This window comes from Macrobrachium rosenbergii, chromosome 27, assembly GCF_040412425.1.
Source record: "Macrobrachium rosenbergii isolate ZJJX-2024 chromosome 27, ASM4041242v1, whole genome shotgun sequence".
Classification (NCBI taxonomy): Eukaryota; Metazoa; Arthropoda; class Malacostraca; order Decapoda; family Palaemonidae; genus Macrobrachium; species Macrobrachium rosenbergii.
The window spans coordinates 32,468,446-32,487,008 of NC_089767.1; the positions used below are offsets into that span (position 1 = coordinate 32,468,446).

Here is an 18,563-nt window from a genome sequence, read left to right on the forward strand (position 1 = left end):
CTTTTTGTAAACACTTTTCTTTCGTTTAAGTAATCAGATTGGCTCATAAGCCATCTCCAATTCTCTTTCTTCACCACCAACAAAATGCAACGTGTCTTTATTATTAATAATAATCTGAGAAAATTATGAATTAACATATATATATATTCACCTATGTCAAAATGTTCCCATAAAATAGTATTATGGCCTTACACTATATATATTTTCAGGTAAATGTGACAATTTGTTTTATCATGTTTTAAATAGTATATTATTCCTTTTTTATTATTATTATTTTTAATTTTCCAGGTACTGAAAACAGCGTGAATCACTCTCCAGGGTTGTCCACGGGGGATTCTACTTCTTCTTCTTCGTCTTCTTCAGTCCCCAGCTGGCTTGGCTGACCTTGGCTTGGCTTGGCTTGGCTGGTTAATTGCAGGTGTACACCGTGACGTCACGAATGCAAGTTCTGCACTTGACGAAGCAGCACCAGTGAAACTTGCATGAACACCTCTCCTTCACTCGCTCCTGGGAGCTGCTGTACCCTCGGTTACAGCAGAGTAAGTCACAACCGTCCAGTCCACGGGAACTCTGCAAGATTTCGTGAATTCGTCAGCAACTGGTTACATTTAAATCGCTTCCTAGAGACTAAGCTTCAGTTTCACAGGCTAGAGAGAGCCAAAGAAGGACCCCAAATGAATAAAAAATACAATTAATGTAAACCCATTCGAGCTTCTCTGAAACTGAAAAATGGGGTGTCTGAACAAGGAAGCAGAACCTCGCAGGGTTCTTGAAATTGGTAAATCACACTCCTTGAGACTAGGCTTCAGTTTCGCAGGCTAGAGAGAACTAGAGAGGGACATTAAATGAATAGAAACTACATCTAATGACTGCAGAACTACCGGAACTCCTCTGAAAATGAAAAAGGGGTGTCTGAACAAGGAGAGAGAACCTCGTATGGTTCTTGAATTGGGATTTTTGAGGGAAAACAATCTGCCAATTCGAAGGGAACGAAAAGTGACCAGCTTTAAAAAAAAAACCACGCACAAACACACGAGAATATTAGCAGTCAAAATCAACAAGGGAATAATACCAGAAATGTATAAGAAAAAAAGACAATTGAAAAATCATACTGCTAAATTATAAAGGTTAAAGGTACCTTTAAAGCTTTGTAGCTGAATTGCAACACCCGAATGAAAAAGAATGCGTCAGAGAGAGTACAAAGAAATATGTCAATAATTATTAGCAGAAGCACAATAGAACCTCAACTGTTTAAAAAAACACTCGGTTAATTGGCAAATCAGAATACAACCAAATTGTTAAAAAGTAGGCAGTTAATTTGCAGAAGCAAAATTAAACCAAAATTTTAACACACGAGAACAAAATTGAACTAGAAACTGCAACCAGGCTAAGAACAAGCATTAAGCCGTGATAACTAGCTTTAAATAGATTAGACAATAATAACAAGAAATAACCACTCCAAAGCTGAAGTAAGAAATGAATCAGCTATTAAACTAAAAGGAAGCTGGTATGAGGAACTACTTTCAGAAGCGCAAAGTTTAAATAAAACCTGAAGGAAGAAGAGGACACAATTAAAAATGCTTCACTTGAGAAAGAGGAGAAAACTATTCAGTGCTAGATGGTAAACTCATTTCCATTTAGTGAACTAATCAAAATAACCTTAAAAAAGAACAAATAATTTTTTTTTTGTCCACTGACGCTACTTTAGAAATAAGTGATCACAAAATCTTTATATGTTAACAGTGGCATTACCGTACTTGCCAATGATAACAGGAAAACCTGCTATGTAAATAATTCAATAATTAGAGAAAAACGCAGTTTTCCTTTTGAATTCCATTGATGGGGCTCCAATTACATTGTAAAGACATTATAATGTGTCAAGGTTAAACGCATGCTATAATAACGGAGTTTGGAAAAACTGGTAACTGACGAAAAGTTACGTGGAGTGAAAATATTTTACAATTCACTGTAATTCTTCCTCTCGTGTAAATTAGAGAATTAGTGCATTAAAAATCACAAAATTAATATTAACAGTCTTAATAGTGTATGTACCCAACATATGAAGTTTAAAAGGTCCCCCCCAAAAAATACTTATTTACAAAACTCAGTCATATATTTCAACTGGTAACTTTCAATCTAGGTCAGTGGTGATCAAGGTTGAAGATTTCCAATCGAAATATACAGTTTTGTCGTGTAAATAATGTTTTTATATGTATATTTATTTATATATATATATATATATATATATATATATATATATATATATATATATATATATATATATATATATATATATATGTATAATACATATATACATATATATATATATATATATATATATACATACATACACACATATATATATATATATATATATATATATATATATATATATATATATATAAATATATATATATATATATATATATATATATATATATATATATATATATTATAAAATAATATAAAAAGCAAACCTCATGCAGGAAAGGGTAAAAAAAACAATCTTAAAAAAAGACCTATACTTTATTAAATCGTAACTCTCTCCCACCTCACCTCCCTCCTCCTCCTCCTCCAACAGCGCCTTCAACAGGAGTTTCTCCCCTTCCCCACTTCCTCCTTCTACAGGAGCTCACCTTCCTTCAATTCCACAGCACCTTCTACTGGAGCTTCTTCCTTCTTTCTCCTTCTATGGGAGCTCCATTCCCCACTTCCTCCTCCTCCAGGAGCTTCTCCCATTCCTTCTACAGGAGCTCCCCTTCCTTCCCTTCTAGAGCGCCTTCTACGGAAGCTCCCCTTCCCATCACACATCCTTCCTCCTTCTACAGGAGCTATCCACCCACCCACCCCCTTACCTCATTGCACCTCCTGCCGTGGGTGCCCAAGGAGCCGCTGTTGATGTCGTATTCGCAATATTCGGGCGAGGCGGAGACGTAGACCAGGTCCAGCTCCGTGGGCTTCTTGAAGTACTGCTTGTTGGGCTCCAGCTCCGCCCTTCCGGAGACCTGTTTCACACGCACCTCCGTCGCGCCATCGAACTTGTCCTTCAGAATCTCGCCGATCTGGAAGAGTTTTGCGGCTTAGGAAACTGATTCGTTATTTTAAATATATTTTAATGGTTTATTTTTTTGTTTGTTTTAATCAGCCGTAAATTTGGTGTTTTTATGCCTTTGATAATGCTTTTTTCACAACACTTCTGAAGCTGATTTAATAGGCCTATAATTGTGTTTTTTTGTTTTGAATTCACTCCTAAAACTAATTTGGTGATCGCGCCGATCCGGAAGCGTTTTACTAGACTACTTAGGAAATTGATTTTTTCAATATATTTTAATGATTTACTTATTTATTTGTCTTAATCGATGGTAGGTCTATAGTTATATGGTTTCTCTTTTTAAATCACTCCTAAAACTGATGTTGATAGGCCTATAGGTATGTGGTTTCTTTTTTGTTTTCAAATCACTCCTAAAACTGATGCACTTTAAATCAATAATTACAATTAACAATCATTATGTAATATAAAAGCATTAGAGATATTTAAATCTGATAAGTACTTTAATTACTGTATAAAATACTGAGTAAATGAAGTGAAGTATATACAATGGTCAGTGACTGTAGCACACAGAAAGGAACGAAAATGATGCAGTTCCCCTCTATTTTTGAAACGGTTACATTTTCTATGAAGGGATCGGGTACATTTTCTATGATATAATATTAAAGGATGACTATAATAATTTTCTATTAGAATCATTTTAAAGCTAACCATAACAATTTTAGCAATGCAACGCCATTCCTGTCTTATACTATAGCGTAAACAAAAGGGAACGAGGGAAAATAAAGGATAATTAAGGCATTATCTACAATATATATGTGATTTTACTTCACATTACGAAAAAATGTATAAATTAATCATAAATATAGATAGAATCGAGAATAGAAAGTGTTCGTTCTCACACACCAACACTGTGATTTAAAACATTAAAAAACTGAGAAACATTATAACAAGAACGTGAAACATGACCACATGACTGAGAAACATTTTACAAAAGGACCGAAAAAACATTTACAAAAGACTGAGAAACATTGTAAAAAGAGTGAGAAAATTTACAAGATGACTGAGACAACTTTACATAAAGACTGAGAAATTACAATATGAGTGAGAAACCTTACAAAATGACTCAGAAACATTACAAAATGACAGGAAATTTACCAAAAGGCTATGAACATTACAAAATTATTGAAAAACACGACAACACGACTAAGAAACATTACAACAAGGCAGAGAAACATTATACATGACTGGGAAACATAACAAAACATTAAAAAAATGAAAAACATTACAACACAAATGTTAAAAATTCACAACGAGAGTGAGAAAATCCACAACAGGAGTGGGAAACATTACAAAAAGACTGAGAGACATTATAACAAAATTGAGAAACATTATAACAAGACTGAGAAACATAACAAAATATTGAGAAACATTACAGAAATACTGAAACACATTACAAAAATTGAGAAACATTACAATAAGACTGAGACATTACAATATGACTAAAAAACATTAAACAAAGACTGAGAAACATGACAAAAAGACAGACAAACATTAAACTGAAAAACATTACAAAAAGGCTGAGAAACATTATAAAAGGACTGAAAAACCATTACAAAAAGCCAGAGAAACACCACAGAGCGACTGAGAACCATTACAAAAGAGGCTGAGAAACATTACCTCCCGGAACGTGGGCATGGCTTTCCAACATGTCTTCAGCTCACACGACCCAGAGACTCCGTGACACTTACACTCGACGCGCATGTTGGATTCAATAAGCTGTGAAAAAAAAAGAGAATAAATATTGTTAATGTACTTAAAATTAATGTCTTCAAGCCTTGACTGGAAAATAAAACATACGTACTATAAGGAATGAATTATAATCACGTAAGAGATATGTGGCGTATAACAAATTATTGTCTGATAGGATTTTTCATCTTTGCTACCACTAGAAATCTGGAATTTCGAGTCAATGGCCCCTTTTCTAGGCTGGTTCTATATGAATAAGGTTTTATCTTTTGAATAATAATAATAATAATAATAATAATAATAATAATAATAATAATAATAATAATAATAATAATAATAATGGCAGCAGACCCTCTTTTAAACAGGTTCTATTAAATGTTATTGCTGCTTCAGCTGCATTTATTTTGTAGAAGACTTTTTCTATTTTCCTTATTGCGGACTTCTCTTCATTGGAGGTGCGTGCTAACAGCTATAGCCTATATTTGTTAGCACGCACCTCCAATGAAGAGAAGTCCGCAATAAGGAAAATAGAAAAAGTCTTCTACAAAATAAATGCAGCTGAAGCAGCAATAATATTCAATAATAATAATAATATCTGATCTAATTATTCTCAATAAAAGCTACTTTTCAAAGTAATATACAGGATAATAATTTCTCGATCCACAAAAATAATGCACATATAAAAATTCTTCCGTTTTTTCTCTTTCTCTTCTTCTTCTCCCTAAAAATAATCTTGATTCCAACCAAAGAATCGACGACGCCATTCCCACCTCACAGACGATTCCCAAAACCACTTTTGTACGATCCCGAAAAAAAGGGAATTCCGCATTTGTCTTCAAACCTTCCAAGTGTCACTTAAATAAGAAACTTTTATTTTTTTCTCCGCTGGAAGTCGAATTCTTTCGGTCGTGTTTGAGAGAGAGAGAGAGAGAGAGAGAGAGAGAGAGAGAGAGAGAGAGAGAGAGAGAGAGAGAGAGAGAGAGAGAGAGAGAGAGAATTATAGGGAGTTTAAACGTCATTAAAAACAAATTGTACAGTATTTACATTATATGACTGAACTGCTGAGAGAGAGAGAGAGAGAGAGAGAGAGAGAGAGAGAGAGAGAGAGAGAGAGAGAGAGAGAGAGAGATATGCCAAGCGCGCCGTCCGCCCGTCCTTTGAATACTTCGACAAATATGTCACAGAAGGAACTTCTTCTTAAGGGAGTTTAGTGGTTCCTGTGTAAGGACTCGATAATATTTTGCCTCCTCGAAGGGAAAATTAATCTTTTTTATGATCCTTAATCTGTTTTTGGAAGAGTTAAGTCACAAAGCAGATTTATAAAAAGGAAAAAATTAACAGTTAAGAAGTTCCCAACATTGTAAAAAATTCATGGAAAGTTAAATCACTCACACATACACACACACACAAACACACACAACACAATTCTTTTGGACGAGAAGAGAAACTTGAAAACATTCCTGGAATGTTAAAACACACTCAGACAGGCAGATACACACACACACACACACACACAAATTCTTTTAGACGAGAAGAATAGCTTGAAAATCTATAAAAACAAATTTTATACAAACCCTACAATTTAGACAAATTTTCAAACATTTTCAACACAACCGCCCTGCACACAACCAAGGTTTCAATAATAATAATAATAATAATAATAATAATAATAATAATAATAATAATAATAATAATAATAAACATCTACGAGTAATGTCTGCTTAAACCATTGCCTGTCTTTGTGTATCTGTCTTAACTAAATAGTTCTGAACTGTTGTACGGATTTTGGTCGAAGTCGTTGGAAGCATCCCTTTATATATAAACCTTTTGGTGGACATTGATGTGTTTCCAGTTTATAACCTTTTATCAGCTTTATTTTCCAAGTTATTTAAATATGGAGGTAATAAATATTTACTTTACTGGTCTGTGCATAAACATATTACAAAGACAGTTTTCATACAGGAAGGGGTTCCTCACGATTCAAATTTCGGGTGTATTTGAGAGTTCAGACACAGGTGTGTGTGTGTGTGTGTGTGTGTGTGTGTGTGTGTGAGAGAGAGAGAGAGAGAGAGAGAGAGAGAGAGAGAGAGAGAGAGAGAGTTCCTGATACTTTTAAATTCCAGTTGTATCTGAAAGTTCAGAGAGAGAGAGAGAGAGAGAGAGAGAGAGAGAGAGAGAGAGAGAGAGAGAGAGAGAGAGAGAGAGAGAGAGTCTTCAATTTTTACAAAGGATCAGGAAGCATTTAACAGGAGTCAGAAAAAATCGTACAACTCAACTGGTTGAAGAAAGAAGAAAAATAAAAAAAAAATATAATTCAATATACCATCCCAAGTAACTCTGAAGATTACTATCTTAACGCACGACTCTGTCTGTCTGTCTGTCTGTCTCTGTCTCTGTCTCTCTCTCTCTCAAACACATACACTCACACATATCAACAGACGTGCTGTACAGACAGATCAGAAATTGTATTGTTTTGCCGAATCTGCTTTGTTTTTTCTCCTTCCCTTTCTTCCATTTTATCTTTTTTATTTCCTCTAATTTTTTTTTCTTTGGATCAGGAAACTGACGTGAGAAGTAAATTAAGCAAGGCGTAGATTTACGCTGGCGGGAGCTGGAAAGGTCTAAGTAAGGGAGAGGGGAAGAGAGAGAGAGAGTGAGGGGGTGGAAAAAACTTTGATTAACTCTTTCTTGTTGCGTACAAGTTAATTCGTTGTTGCTGACGGGTGTTTCTCCGCCCGCACGCCCACCGACGAAGCCCACATCTTAGGAGGAAATTTCTTGGGGGCGTGTTCTCAACATTACTTCTTTGGTCTAGTCATTGTTTTTTTTCGGGGGGGGGAGGGAGGCCAAGCCAGCAGCCTTTCCCTCCAACTGATAATTTCGTTAGAGGAGTTGTTTTTCCTTATCGGATTTACTTGGTGTATTTCCGAAGAGAGAGAGAAAAAAACTAAGCCTGCAGGGTGAGTGTTTTTCCCAAATTCGGCGAGGAAGTCTGCACATGAGGTAAGAGGTTTTACACACTTGGAATGTGCATGTTTTTTCTCCACAGAGAGAGAGAGAGAGAGAGAGAGAGAGAGAGAGAGAGAGAGAGAGAGAGAGAGAGAGAGAGGAAAATGGTTGGATAACCCAAGTATAATTAATTAAGCAAATTATCGACTCTTTTCCCCCACAAATATACAGAGAGAGAGAGAGAGAGAGAGAGAATGGTTAGATGAACTGAGTATAATAATTATCTAATCAATATATTATCGAATTTTTTCCCACACACACAGAGAGAGAGAGAGAGAGAGAGAGAGAGAGAGAAGGAAAATAGTCAGATAACCTAGGAATAATAATAATAACTAACCGATACACCATCAAATGTACCGAGTCCCAGGAAACAATTAGCTCCCCACACGACCAAATACTTCAAAACTAACGAGAAGTTGATATTCCATTAAATCACTATGGTAATTTTCAACACAATTACCGCCCAACTTTATAGTTGAAATTCCCTGCTGTGTTTCTCAAGCAACAATTAGGTACCTAATTCAAAGCTTCTTAATTGAGATCTGAAAAAATAAGTCTGATAGCAGTTATAAAGATTTATGTATGGTCTGCGAGAAAAACAATACCTACGATAGCCGGGTTCACTAATTAAGAGACAAGGATTTATGAGCTTATTGTTTAAAATACAAGAAGCCCTCTCGTTCCTGAGCAGTTCGCTTATTATACTTTGCGCTGAAGACCGTATCTAGCGTCAGTTATAACTATCTATCTCTAATTGCTGTTCATTATACGTTTATTGTTATGTACGTTTGGTTTGAATAATGAGACTATCGTTCGAAAGGTTACAGTTCGATTTTTTGGGTGAATGTAACTTTAGCTACAGATATTATGGTATTATTAAATATTGTTAAATAAAGATAGGAAAATCCGATCAAAAAAGGTAAATTTAAAGGATATCCAGTGATAATAAAAATATAATTGGGAAAAACATAAATGGCAGTTACTAGGCATTTTGGAAGCATAAAACTGTTAATAAGGAAAGAGACCTAGTTACACAAATGTCACACATTAATATTACGAATGGTAGAATATACAGCATTACATAAACTTACATATTCTATAAAACAGTGTAAATACTTGAAAAGTAACATAATATTCATGGACATCTCCCGTCAGGTGATTTTAAACCTGGTTCTTAGGACAGACGAAAACAATTAATCAGATTTCATAAGTAATTAAGACCAGGAACTTTTTTTTATAATGACAGACTGGACGTCAAAAATACCTATTGCTAATGAATATAAGAACTGCATCATTGGTAACGCTTTCTTCCCTTAATACTAAATAAAATCTATGCTTGTACCAGAATTCATCTCCGGGAAACTTGCTTTAAAAATGAAAAAAAAAGAGGCTGATTGCGGGAATAATACGATTTATGTGATCATACCGAGCAAGGAGCTTTCATAAATAACACTCAATCAATCTGGGATTATAATTCAACATCTCGACGCGTAATTCATCTCCCGAGCCATACAAATAAATACACACATAAAATATTTGAATTCTGTAATATACAATTAATGCTACACACTGTAGGCTTTTTGGCAAGGAGTATATATCTCATTGTCAGTTTTTTATTTGAATGATCAGTTTTTTAAGGGTTTTTAAGACCTTTCTCAAGCTTTTCCAAGTTGCTTATCTTAGCACAGAGAGAGAGAGAGAGAGAGAGAGAGAGAGAGAGAGAGAGAGAGAGAGAGAGAGAGAGAGAGAGAGAGAGAGATTACTGTGCTTTTCTTGAAATTATAAAAATCATGGATGATATTGCTACTTTTCCTGAGTTTCTATCAATTACCACTACTACTATTACTTTCTTCTTCTTCTTCTTCTTCTTCTTCTTCTTCTTCTTCTTCTTCTTCTTCTTCTTCTTCTTCTTCTTCTTCTTCTTCTTCTTCTTATTATTATTATTATTATTCAAAAGAGAAACCCCTATTCATATGGAACAATCCCACAGGGGGGCACTGACTTAAAATTCTTCAAAACCCAGGGAAAAAATGTTATGCTCAAGCAACTTCCAGTGTATCGTGAAATCCGTAGCTCTCACGATGCAGATCCCTCCAATAAACGAGAGAGAGAGAGAGAGAGAGAGAGAGAGAGAGAGAGAGAGAGAGAGAGAGAGAGAGAGAGAGAGAGAGAGACTAGTCAGTAATTAGTTGCTCACATTCAGTTGGTTTGTTCTTCAGTGGACAGAGGGAGGCACTAGTCAAGAGGCTCTCCTTTGCTCAGGAGACGGGTACTTCCCGAAGGCCAAAAAAATCCACTCGAGAGACAGCAGAAGGAGAGAGAGAGAGAGAGAGAGAGAGAGAGAGAGAGAGAGAGAGAGAGAGAGAGAGAGAGCAGGAAAGCCTCCCTCTCCCGATGCTCATTTCAGCTAGAAACTTGGCTGCAGGAGGCTAATTCTCGACTGTGTTTAAGAACAAGAGGGCAAGAGGAAAAAGTTTGACGAGAGAGACAGAGAGAGACAGATAGAGAGAGAGAGAGGAGAGGGCCAGGCACAGAGGGGCATCGCCTCACCCTTCGGACACGCCCTCTTTTTACTCCTCCTCCTCCTCCTCCCCCAGGTTGTCCCTCTTCATCACGACCGACGTCTCGAGGAGCTTTGCCCTTGGGGCCTACTTCTCCGGGCGTTGGGGTGACGAAGAGGAAGGGGAAGAAGAAGAAATATCCAAAAATCCCCACAAGAAGAAGAAGAAGAAGAAGACGAAGAAGAAGAAGAAGGCTACTTCTTCACGTCATCCCCTGACTGACTGACTGACTGCCTCTTCTTCCTCAAGGAATCCTGGACCTTAGAACCTACGATCATATAGTCCTATTTGTTTCCCGGACGCGCCGTTGTAGTGGGCCCTAGACACACTTTTTCCCGTCTGGTTTTTTCCCCCTCCGAGGAACGAGGGGAGAGGGAAGGGGGAAAAAACAGAGTGGACAATTGGAGACTCACTTCGGTCCACTTACGACACTTTTTTTTTCTCAAAAGCGAGGTTTTTAAATACACAATAACGTGTTCTAAGAAGCGTGAATCCTCAAAATGCTACTTCAATGTGGTGCCCCTTCTGCCACTGGCCATTATTTCATTTTTTTTCCTCTCTCTCTCTCTTTTTTCTAAACGGGTGTTCTCTTCTTCAACTTTTTTACCTGGGAGCCTTCAAGTGAGCATCGCATTTCGAGTGGCGAGAGCGAGAGAGAGAGCGCAAGATTCAAGATTCGTTGTATGAAATTAAGCGCAGCAGAGGTTTTCCTCATACACTGGAACTTCAAAAGTTCAGGCAAAAATACACTGGAACTTCAAAAGTTCAGGCAAAGATGCCATGGAACTTCAAAAGTTTAGGCAGAGATGCATTGGAACTCCCAAAACTTAGGCAAAGATGCAATGGAACTTCAAAAGTTCAGGCAAAGATGCATCGGAATTTCAGAAATTTAGGCAAAGATGCATTGGAACTTTAAAAGTTCAGGCACAGATGCAATGGAACTTCAAAAGCTCAGGCAAAAATACACTGGAACTTCAAAAATTCAGGCAAAGATGCATCGGAACTTCCAAAACTTAGGCAAAGATGCATTGGAACTTCAAAAGTTCAGGCAAAGATGCATCGGAATTTCAGAAATTTAGGCAAAGATGCATTGAAACTTTTAAAAGTTCAGGCCTAGATGCAACGCATTATTACCATAAAAAATGTTCCTTGTGTTTTAAATAATTTACCCACATTTTTATTATTTATGTATTAATTCATCATTTAATTTTTTTTCTAATAACTGGTCTCTTCTTTCTGTATTTCCCATTAACTTCTGTAACTTCTTTCAAATGAGCACCATAATATTCACTGGAACTTGAGTTTCAAGTCAATGACCCCTGTGGTGGGCTTGTTCCTTATGAATAGGGTTCGTTTTCTGAATAATAATAATAATAATAATAATAATAATAATAATAATAATAATAATAATAATAATAATAATAATAATAATAATAATAATAATAAGTTGCAGAGGAGGAAAGTCACGGAGGAGTAAAGTTGCAAAGAAGGAAAGTGCAGAAGGAACCTCTCAGAGGAGAAAAGTCGCAGGGGAAGGAAAGGCAGAAGAGGAAAGTCGCTGAAGAGGAAAGTCGCAGAATTGGAAACTCGCAGAGGAGGGAAGTCGCAGAAGAGGAAAGTAGCAGAGGAGGAAAATCGCAGGAGAGGAAAGTCGCTGAGGAGGAAAATCGCAGGAGAGGAAAGTCGCTGAGGAGGAAAATCGCAGGAGAGGAAAGTCGCTGAGGAGGAGAGTCGCAGAGGAAGAAAGTCTCTGAAGAGAAAGGTCGCTGAGGATGAAGGAAAGTCGCTGTGGAGGAAAGAAAGTCGCTGAGGAGGAAGGAAAGTCGCTGAGGAGGAAGGAAAGTCGCTGAGGAGGAAAGTCGCAGACTGGATCTGTCAAAGAAGGCATCACGTACCGTGGGGTCGCGAGCGCATTCGTCCTAAATGTACCGTTAAAAATCTTGAATAATCATAAGTAGGTCAGATACTTCAGGAATGAGAGAGACGACCTTACAATACGGTTTAAAGAGGAAGGTTCAAACGCTGACGATCTAGGTTTAATAAAACATTGGTTTATTAATTCTGTTAAAATGGGAGCGAGGGTTTGTTTCAGTGTTGAATTAACACGATCTGGGTTTAACAAACATTGGTTTATAATCCTGTTAAACAGAGCGAGCGGTTGTTTTATATGATGAATTAAAACGTTTGTGAAAACGAATTACAATACCTTAGGCTATGCTGCGCAAAGATTAGTACCTAACAGATAAGAAATAGAAATAGAAATAAATAAATAAAAATAATTCTTTAACATATTTAGAAACATTAAATTATATTACTAAGCAGAAATCGACCAAATGTAATCGAATGTAGCTGTAATAACCACAATGCCCTCTTTTAACCTCTCGAATCGTTAAGACACTTTATTAGGGATACGCTTTTCACTTAAGACCCTTCGATCCAAATGCAAGAATATGATGTAATTCTGATGCCCGTAGAAGGATTCGAACCAGAATACGGAGTATCAGAGCGAGATCAGGTTACTGACCTGACCAAGGGATTTTTTATAGTAACAATTCTTAAATATTTATCAACTTTACCACATAAAAATAAAAACGGCTTCGACAACATTGTAGAAACTCAGGATACTTAAATGTGTTTCAAATAACCTTCGAGGTTTAACATAAACTCTTAGATTTCATATAGAGGAATATACAAGACATATCCAAGGAGCTGTTACGAACAGTATAAGGTGATATCGATTCTATTGTTGCATATATTCTGCACTTTTAATCCATATCAACTCACTCATCTCCAGCATGATAGCTGAGGGAAATATATATATATATATATATATATATATATATATATATATATATATATATATATATATACATATATATATATATATATATATATATATATATATATATATATATATATATATATATATATATATATATATATATATAATATATATATAATACATTATATGGAAAAAACACATTAGTAGAAAAAAAAAACAAATGGGTGGTTTTTGAAAACCAGACGTGGGGAAAAAGTACAAGAGATAAGCAACAATGGAGGTGTTTATGTGCCGCAGGCTATACAGAAAGCTATACGAAGAGAGAGAGAGAGAGAGAGAGAGAGAGAGAGAGAGAGATACCATGTATGAAGGTGAAATGGTATTAAGAATGTATATCAACATTAGAAAAATAAACAATATTGACCTGCGTAATTTAAACTGGTCTGAAAACGATAAAGCCAGTAAATATATAAAATAATACATATATACTAAAATATACAAAATTTATGAAATAAAATATAAAATATATAAAATAGAAAATGTAAAGTATATAAAATATATAAAATGGAATATATAAAGTATATAAAATACAATAAAGAAAATAAACAAATAAATGTCAAAAAATATATATAAAGTGAAATAAAACATACAAAATATTTGAATATATAAAATAGAGAATATTGAATATTTATAAAATATATATAATATAAAATAAAATTTAAAAAATATATAAGATAAAACATATGAAATATATACAATAAAATATATAAAATTTAATATATGAAATATAAAGAATAAAAAATGAAAAATATATAAAACATACACAATAAACAACGACAAGAAAAAAATGTGACGAAGTTACGACACTGGAATGACGACACGTCTTTAAATTTTTATTTATGAGTTGCTGGCGTACTCCCAGTGATACGGAGACTTCATCGCCACTGGATGGGAAGATCTCTCTCTCTCTCTCTCTCTCTCTCTCTCTCTCTCTCTCTCTCTCTCTCTCTCTCTCTGATTTATTTTTCTCAGTATTAAACAAAATACAATGCACCTTAGGACACCATCATCATTTTCTCCTCTCTCTCTCTCTCTCTCTCTCTCTCTCTCTCTCTCTCTCTCTCTGTTTCTTAGCCTCCCTCTCTCTTTCCCTCTAAGAATTATTTGTCTCGATTTTAAATAATATAAAATTCACCTGAAGACATCATCATCATTCTCTCTCTCCCTCTCTCTCTCTCTCTCTCTCTCTCTCTCTCTCTCTCTCTCTCTCTGTCGAGTAGCAGGTGTGCCAATGACCCGTGTGAAATGGCACCATCCTTTCGGGGCCATGGGTTTTCGTGTTTATTATCTCTTCGGTACAATTTTGGTTTTATTTTTTAAAGCCTTAAAATGCTGCTGTCTGGAACAGCCTAGACCACACAGCCTGTGGATTGCTGTAGAGTCCTCTCTCTCTCTCTCTCTCTCTCTCTCTCTCTCTCTCTCTCTCTCTCTCTCTCTCTCTCTCTCCTTTTCTGGGGATGATGGGGAGAGCCACGTAAATCGATGTGCGGCCGAGGTAATTGTAGCACTCAGAGCCGTGGAAAATGTGGACGAGTGCCGCACTTCAAGTCTTGAGAGCCCTCGTTTTTGGGGAGGGGTATGAGGGAGGGGTACGAGGGAAGGGGAGGGGGAGGGTGGTGGAGGGAAGGAGGGAGAATGCCCTAACCGTAACCACCAACCATCACCACACACACACACACACACACACACACACACACACGGTCAAACCCTCATACTACTTGTATTCCTTCTACTGCTTCTTCTCTATTTTTTTTCCTGTTCTGTTCCTTCCTATTTTTCTCCTATTTCTTTAGTTTCATTCCAGTTTTATCCTCCTCCTTCTTCTCCTCTTCCTTCTCCTACTATTGCTGAAGCTACTCAAATTTTCTCTATTTCTACAGGCTGTCAATTTCAATCTGCGTTATTCAATGCCTTCTGGATAGTTTTCTTGTTTTAATTTTTTTTTCAAAAATTACGCCTTTTCTGTCCCTATAATCCCACCTTAAGCTCACTTCTTAACCTTCATTTTCTTCCCTATCTTCCCATCTCTTCTTCTTCTTCGTCTATGTTACTGTTATTTTTATTTTTATTTTTTTTTTTGTTCTTCAACAATGATATCTTTTCTGTCCCTCTAATCCCATCTTCTGCTCATTTCTTCTTAATATTAATTTTTTCCCACATCTTCCTTCCTTCTTCTTCTTCTTCTTCTTCTTCTTCTTCTTCTTCTTCTTCTTCTTCTTCTTCTTCTTCTTCTATTTTACTGCTGGACCAACTCAGGGGGGAAAAAAACTTCACAAAACCATTCGCCTGTAAATGAAGGCTCTGCAATTTTCAACCAGAAACCTCTCGCAGCTCAGACAGAAAAGAAGAAATGGCAGAGAAATCAATAAGAGAAAAGTAAATAAGAGATGACATGAACATAAATAAAGTTAATTTGAGTAAGTGAGAAAAGTGATTAAGGAAGGAGCTGAAAATGGCAATTATTTTTCGATACTTTCTTCGATGGCAAATAATCTTGGATAAATTTACTAAGGAGCCCCACACTCTAATATCACCCATTTTCAGGCTAAATTCCCAAATGGGAGAAATTTTACTTACAAAATTTTACTTATAAAATTCTTTTACTTGCACAAAACTGCAATAATCACTTACATGTTCTCATCGTCAGTAACAAAAATTTCTGACTGAATGAGATCTACCAGTGTTTATGACTTAAGCCAAGGGATTTGAGATGTACAACTGGGTTTTATTTCATCACGAATTTAAGTTTCCTTTAGACTGTAAACCGCTGGTACTGAGTTGCGAGGAAACTATTGTTTTAAATATTAATCTTGTTTAAAAGCACAATTTACGAGAACTGTTCCTTGATCAGTAACTGAAACACCAGATTGCTATTGACGTTACAGTGGTATTAGAAAGAAAGGGCTTTACCATCCGGGAAGCTAGAGAATGCAAGCAATACAGATGTATACACAGACGTGTATGACACAGGATATAAAAGGGGGTTGGACTCACTGCTGATGAGCCTTCTTAGCCAGTGCATGAAGCTGCTAATGGTATTGGAGAAATGGCTTAATTTTGAGAAAAAAAAATGAGCGAGAAATATATATCAACATATTATGTAACAAAAACAAAACTGAATGGCCCATTCTTTCATTTATATTTATAGAACCTTATAAACTTTTGAGAGAGAGAGAGAGAGAGAGAGAGAGAGAGAGAGAGAGAGAGAGAGAGAGAGAGAGAGAGAGAGAGAGAGAGAGAGAGAGAGAGAGTTTCACAATAATTACTGGGTCATTTCTGACCAGGAGACTTAAACTCCCATTTCAAGAGACACTTGTGGTCATCAGTAATCATTGTTCCCTCCAGCCATTATCACTGAAACTGTCAAGGATCCAACGAGCTTAATCTCAAGATTTTTATGAGAATCTGTACAGAAGCCTGTTTATGCTCTTAAGTACCTTGACAATAAAACAGCACTAAATAATTGTTGCTTACTATACACGGTAGATAGAATATTATTGTAAATCATGGGCTACGCTGGAATTTGCAATCTCTGGTGTAGACTAAACAGCTCATCCTTTACTTAAACCACATGGCTCTGTCAGTCATCAACCAGAGTAAATGGCACCTCTCTAGGCTGATGTGTTTGACAGAGCAGAAAAATGAGGAACTCAATCTGCCTCATTCCTGTTTCCATGAAATTGCACTGGCTAGTTTATCTTGTCAGTTCCGTGAAAATGAGACACTTTTACTTGACTCTGACGCTTGTGGAGGCGTACACTCAAGTGATAATCTTTCTTTTGCTTTTTTTTCATGAAAACTGCTGATTATTTAGCCCCAAGTTCTGTTATTTTTTGTAGTTTAGCTTGAAGGAATTCTTTTGCACTTTTTGGAGGACAGGTAATGTTATTCCATTTAGTAAATGTGTATCTGGTAAGTCTAGTCCTGAAGATTACTTCCCAAGTTCTATAACTCCCAGGTTATCCAAAGCTTACGAATGCCTGTTGGGAAAACGTCTGAATGTCTTTGCTGCAAGTAACTGTCTGTTGCTAGTCTGCAGTTTGGCTTTCACGAAGGTCTTGGTGTTTCTGGTGCTGTTCGTTCAATTTCCAGTGCTGTATAGAAATTCCTAGATTCTGGTCGTGATGTTCACACGGTCGGTTTAAAGTTTAGTGCCAATTTTGAATGCGTTATTCGCGGGGTCCTTGTTTTCACCAGGGAGCTAGTGACCTATTACTTAGTATTGTTACTGAATTTTTAATTAACAGGGTGTAAACAGTAGTTGCTGGTAGGCACTCAAAAGGACTACAGGTATGTAATCACAGGTATTCCTCAAAGCAGTGTTCCTGGCCTATTACTTTTTACATCACATATGAACCATAAATGCTTTTCGCCTTGGCAGGGGTATTTAATATTATTACTGAATGTTTAACTAATACAGAGTAAAGAGTAGTTCTTCATGGGCGCTATAGGGACTACACGTATGTAATCACCGGCATGCCTCAAGATAGTGTTCTTGGGCTATTACTTTTTATATCACATATGCACCACAAGTACTTCTGGCCTTGAAAACAAGCTTGCTGCTTGTGCAGATGATGCTACTCTGTTTGTATCGATCCGATACCATCTACCAACTACAGACTTAGAGATGCTAAATCTCCTAACAGAAGTAGGTCTATGGCACTGGACCCTCTCCCCCACCTCCTACCCAAATCTATCTTTTTGCTAAGCATTTCTTAAAACATACTTAATGCGTTCAAACTTGTAAGTCTCTCTTGAAAGCAAGTTTGATTTCTCATTTTACTGTATAAATCTGTAATCATTAGCACATTTGAGGATATAAGAGTGAAAAATATAAATTATTTACTTTCGTACATTTCTGAGAAGAGAGAGAGAGAGAGAGAGAGAGAGAGAGAGAGAGAGAGAGAGAGAGAGAGAGAGAGAGAGAAATATATATACAATATTGTTTGGGTTCCAACGCATCTGGCACAATAGCAGCAAAAACCCCGATAAGTAATATTAACGATAAAGGGTTAGACAGGGGTCAAGAAATAAATTAATAAATTACAAAAAATTAGGTCAAAATAAATTACAACAAATTAGGTCAAGAAACGAATTAATAAATTACAAAGTAGAGATGAAAAATGACTCAACTATTATATTATATATATATATATATATATATATATATATATATATATATATATATATATATATACATACAAATATGTATATATATATATATATATATATATATATATATATATATATATATATATATATATATATATATATATATATATATATATATATCTATATCTTGAGGTCCTTGTTTTCTATACAATAAGCCTTTTCCAGACATCCCGTTTTTGTT

General features: G+C 35.9%; 1 protein-coding gene across 1 annotated transcript in view; it reads right to left on the reverse strand.

The window, feature by feature from the left end:
- Window positions 1-279: 279 nt before the first annotated feature.
- The window catches only part of LOC136853575 (protein Wnt-4-like), a 335,504-nt gene continuing 317,220 nt past the window's right edge, over window positions 280-18,563 (reverse strand). The window contains exons 6-8 of the mRNA XM_067129313.1: window positions 4,730-4,828; window positions 2,856-3,062; window positions 280-570 (exon numbers count right to left, since the gene is read on the reverse strand). Coding sequence (XP_066985414.1) covers window positions 409-570; window positions 2,856-3,062; window positions 4,730-4,828 — 468 coding nt within the window. The 3' untranslated portion in view covers window positions 280-408. The remainder of the gene's footprint in view (window positions 571-2,855; window positions 3,063-4,729; window positions 4,829-18,563) is intronic.